Source organism: Antechinus flavipes, chromosome 2, assembly GCF_016432865.1.
Source record: "Antechinus flavipes isolate AdamAnt ecotype Samford, QLD, Australia chromosome 2, AdamAnt_v2, whole genome shotgun sequence".
Lineage (NCBI taxonomy): Eukaryota > Metazoa > Chordata > Mammalia > Dasyuromorphia > Dasyuridae > Antechinus > Antechinus flavipes.
Genome location: NC_067399.1, coordinates 262,222,944 through 262,227,460, shown reverse-complemented (window position 1 = coordinate 262,227,460; position 4,517 = coordinate 262,222,944). Strand labels below are relative to the sequence as shown.

Sequence of the window (4,517 nt, the reverse complement as noted above, 5' to 3'; positions counted from 1 at the left end):
AGCAAGATGCTGATGGATACTATAAAATAAGTAACATTCCTTAATTGTCAGAAAAGGTAGTCACTAGCTTCATGTGAGTATACTAGCCCATTTTTTAAAATCCAATCATGTTTTTTTTTTACTCCCATAATGTTGTCTATCCTGTAACCAAATGGATTTTCTCCAAAACCTACCCAACTCTGTATTCCCCCAAACAATATTAAGATTGGTGACTACTACCCTGCAGTTTTTGGTTATTGAGAAAGGTCATTGGCTCAATTTATTGATTACTGTTAGCCTAACTAATAAATTGATCATGCTCAAACTATTGTTTCTTAGATTATAAAATCTTATAAAGAAATTATTCCTCTCAAAAACACAAATAAAATGTCACATTTAGCAAACTGACCAATTCCTGATCTCTTTCCTTTTCCCAGGTCATTATAGCCACTAACTTTTTGTTTTATCAAAATAAACCATGTCTTTAGTTCTGTAGATGAAATGAGCATAGCATCCTTGTAGAATACCCTGATTTTTATAATTCTGTATCCTTGCACTGTATGATTAGGTTTTCTGCACCAAATCAATAGAAGTCATATGGTAATGAACAAACCCCAGTTGAAAATATCCTGAGTGATACCCATTCTTCATTCAGCTCCACAAGGGACCTGCCTATTGACTAACTTTCTCATAGAGGCTTTCACTTCCTGATTTCTCAGGGTATAAATCACAGGATTTAGCAAAGGAAAGATAACAGTGTGAAAGAGAGCAACCACTTTGTCTGCTGGGAAGGTCCTGAAAGGACGGGTGTAAATAAAGATGGCAGGGCCAAACATTAGAAACACAATGATAACATGGGTGGTACAAGTGGACAAAGCCTTGCTCTTCCCCTCGGAAGAAGAGCCCCTAACTCGAAAGAGGATGACAGCATAGGATGTCAGCAAACCCAGGAAACATAGCAGGGTGAGCAGTCCACTGTTGGACACCATCAGGAGCTCGACCACAAAGGTGTCAGTGCAGGCCAGCTTGATGATCTGTGGGACATCACAGAAGAAGTTGTCCAGCTGGTTTGGGCCACAGAAAGGCAGACGAACAATGAGAGCCACCTGCACAATGGAGTGGGCAAAACCCCCAACCCACAGGGCTAGCAACAGTATGTAGCATACCTGGCGGTTCATGAAAGTTGCATAGCGTAAGGGCTGGCAGATTGCTATATAGCGGTCAACAGCCATCACCACGAGGAGGAACATCTCACCTGCTCCAAGAAAGTGTAAGAAAAAGAGCTGGGTAATGCATCCTTGATAAGAAATGGTCTTTTTCTCATACAAGAAATCTACCAGCATCTTGGGAGCTACAATGAAAGAATAAGAAGCATCCAAGAAAGCCAGGTTGCCCAGGAAGAAATATAGGGGTGCTGTGAGAGTAGGATCTGATCTGATAGTGGCGATAATGAGAAGGTTACCAGGAAGAACAATCAGATAGAAAGAGAAGATTAATACAAAGACTAAGAGTTGAATTTCTGGAGATTTTGTTAGACCCAAAAGGATGAATTCAGTCACTGTGCTGTTCTGCTCCATCTCCTTAACCTGGGGAACATTGAGGAATAGGAAGTCATTAGTTATTTCAGACTCTTTATCTAATACTAAAACTATTCAGCAAGCCTCTTTTACCACTTTGGTTCCCAACCCTTGGTACATTTCTCTAATCTTCATTTCCTAGAGATCAAAGTTAGAAACAATGAGTTGACTTTAGAAGGAGACCAATTTAAGCTCAATATAAGTTTCTTAACAGAATTATTTTTTTTTTCATTTGTATCTCCTTGAAAAGCATTACTTATCTGTTGATATCAATAAGGAGATTTGGAACTGAAATTTAGAAATCTAATTTGCTATATCTTATTTTCTATCATTGTGATATTTATGTGTTTGAATATATACTTTCGTGATGTGGGGAAAGTGAGTCTCCCAAGAAATAATACTAACTATAAATAATAATAATACTGACAGGTTTCAATTATAAATTAAAACTCTGAAAAGGAATTCTGGAAAACTGAAGATGAAGCAAAATTGGGCAGGAATTCAATACATCTTCATATTAATTGAAATTCTTAATTCTTTCTTAATGGGGACATAAAACATCATATTGTGCTTTTCCTTCCTAAAGACATAATGTACTTAGTGAATGGACACAGAATGCAAGTTATTTTCACTTTTGAAATCTTACTTTTTTATACTATCCTATAGCACTGGAGGGAGTTAAATAGCAAACAACATCTTAGAACTCTAAGGCTGGTATTATTTTATTTCTATTAGACTGAATTTTTTAAGAAACTAAATCAGAAATCAAAATAGGTCTCCTGGCTACAGATAGGGCACTATTTTTGGTACACTACGTCTCCTCTTTGCTTATTATCTCTTTTACTTATTTCTAACACCTTCTTTTACTAGGTAGATGGTTCACAGGGAACTGATGTTTGTTACCAGCTGCCAGCAGTGCTATTTTGAAGTCATAAGAGAGAAATTGCAATCACAATCATGGGCACAATGATGCACAGATTTTTATTCCGTATCTGTCCTGACAGAGTTGGAGAAGCTAATTCCAAGAAAAGCCTTCATTATTTGGTCCACTTGCCCACTTCACAAACAAGGAGAGCGATGTGGAATAGAACATCTCTGAAGAGGACAGAGACCCAATGTAAACCGAGTTTCTTCTAAGAATGCAAAGCTAGTTTTAACTCTTGGAACCTGAATGTCCTCTCTCCTCTGTCCTTATTTTGTGCCCACCCAGTTACATTCCTTTCACTCTAATGTTCCTTTGACTTAATTCTTGTCTCCCTTCCCCCATCACTCTTAACATTTTTATGGAAACAGATGTGTTATATGCAGGGACAGATATGTAAGCCCCTGAAGATCAAATAGAACTAATCCTTGTAATTTGGTGCCAAGAGTAGCTGGACAAACTTCAAGTCCACTATTCCAGGTCTGCTTCCCATACAAAAACTACTCTTCTGCTGTGGCTAAATCAAGGCAGAAAGATGATCATGTTCATAGAGAAGAAAAACCTATAAATCTGCTGCCACTACTACTGATAGCAATTTCGCTATCACTGTTTTTTTTTTTCTTTGTTTCATTTTGTTCTGTTATGATGTCGTTGAACAAGCCCTGTAGTTGTAGTAAAAAGACTTGGGTTCAAGTGTGATCTCAGAAGCTGAATAGCTTTGTCACCACAGGTAAATCTAATCGCCAGAGTCTCAGTTTTCTCATTTGTAAAAATATTTCTCATTGCAAAAAAGACAATATTCAAAGTTCTCATGAGGAAATTGTTTGTAAACATTCAAGCTCTATATAAATATAAGATACACTTTTTTCTATAACCACAATCACTTCATCTTTCTGCCCAATCACTTTCTCCTTATATTATCTGTACATATTTCTCTTCCTTTTCATTTCATTTTTCATTGTCTAGCTTTTTTTGGTTTTTCTCTTTGATTTTTTAAAAATCACTCTTTTCCCCATTGATATTTCAATAAAAATCTTATCTTTCTTCTCATCTCACTTTATATTGAGTTTTTCCCCCCATTTTAGTTTCTCAGTCTTTACCATGTATGGTAGATAAATCAAAGAAAATTTTGCTCAGTGAAATAGTCTAGAGAGTGTCAAAAAGTTTAAAAAATACTCTTCTTACTACACTTTCTTCTCAAGATATCCCATTTTTAATTTCTCTGAATCTCAGGGTTTTATATCTGTAAAATACATGTACTACTTTTTACACATGGCTATTGAGAATCTCAAATAAAATGATGTCTAATTATTAAAATGCAGTGTCCCATATTTTCATGTGTTGCCTCTCCCTAACCCTGATGCTCCTCCTCTCCATTTTCCTTTTAGAAATTCTTTAGTTCTTTCACCAGATTCTTATCAAAAGATACTGGGGTAGTATATTACTTAAGTGGTGTATTTAACATTAATTGACACATGCTACCTTTCTCCAAAGCATTTGCATTTGTTATCATCTATAATTGTAGGATAAAAGGTCTTGATCCCTATAAAAGAAATCCTAAGCATCTGGATAAAATGTTAAATAGAAAGTTGACAGAAGTAGAGATATCTTGGAAGGGACCCCTAAAATTATACCTTATATGTAAGTCTCTGACATTCATCCATAAGACTTGACCTGTAATAACTCTGACCTTCATTCTAATGTACCCTAAATCAACAAATATCCCCTCATACTGTCCTTTCTAATCCACCTTTTTGGTTATTTACTATTTATACTTCAAAGTTACATTTTCTTTTGAATAAGCAGATATTTCACCTCTCTGGGTCTTCTGGTCTCTTCATATAGAAATTATCAGTCCTGCTCTGAAGACGTGACAATGCTCCCATGCTGATCACTCATGAGTTTGTTTTCAAATACTTGTTTTCCTTCAGTGACTCCCTTTAGATTCCTGAATCCACATTACTTGTGACGTGATAAAAAATATATTTTGTGTGTCTGGGGATAACTTAACCCTGAAGAATACTTGCAATGGGAATTAT

At 36.0% G+C, this 4,517-nt stretch overlaps 1 protein-coding gene across 1 annotated transcript; it reads right to left on the bottom strand.

Annotated features, from left to right (window-relative positions):
- Window positions 1-626: 626 nt before the first annotated feature.
- Window positions 627-1,556, bottom strand: LOC127552499 (olfactory receptor 4N5-like). Its single transcript, XM_051983005.1, has one exon. It carries the CDS (start codon window positions 1,554-1,556, stop codon window positions 627-629), a length of 930 nt encoding a protein of 309 aa, XP_051838965.1.
- Window positions 1,557-4,517: the final 2,961 nt, after the last annotated feature.

Coding starts and splice junctions, on each gene's coding strand:
- LOC127552499 (XM_051983005.1), bottom strand. CDS start 1,556: ATGGAGCAGAACAGCACAGTGACTGAATTCATCCTTTTGGGTCTAACA.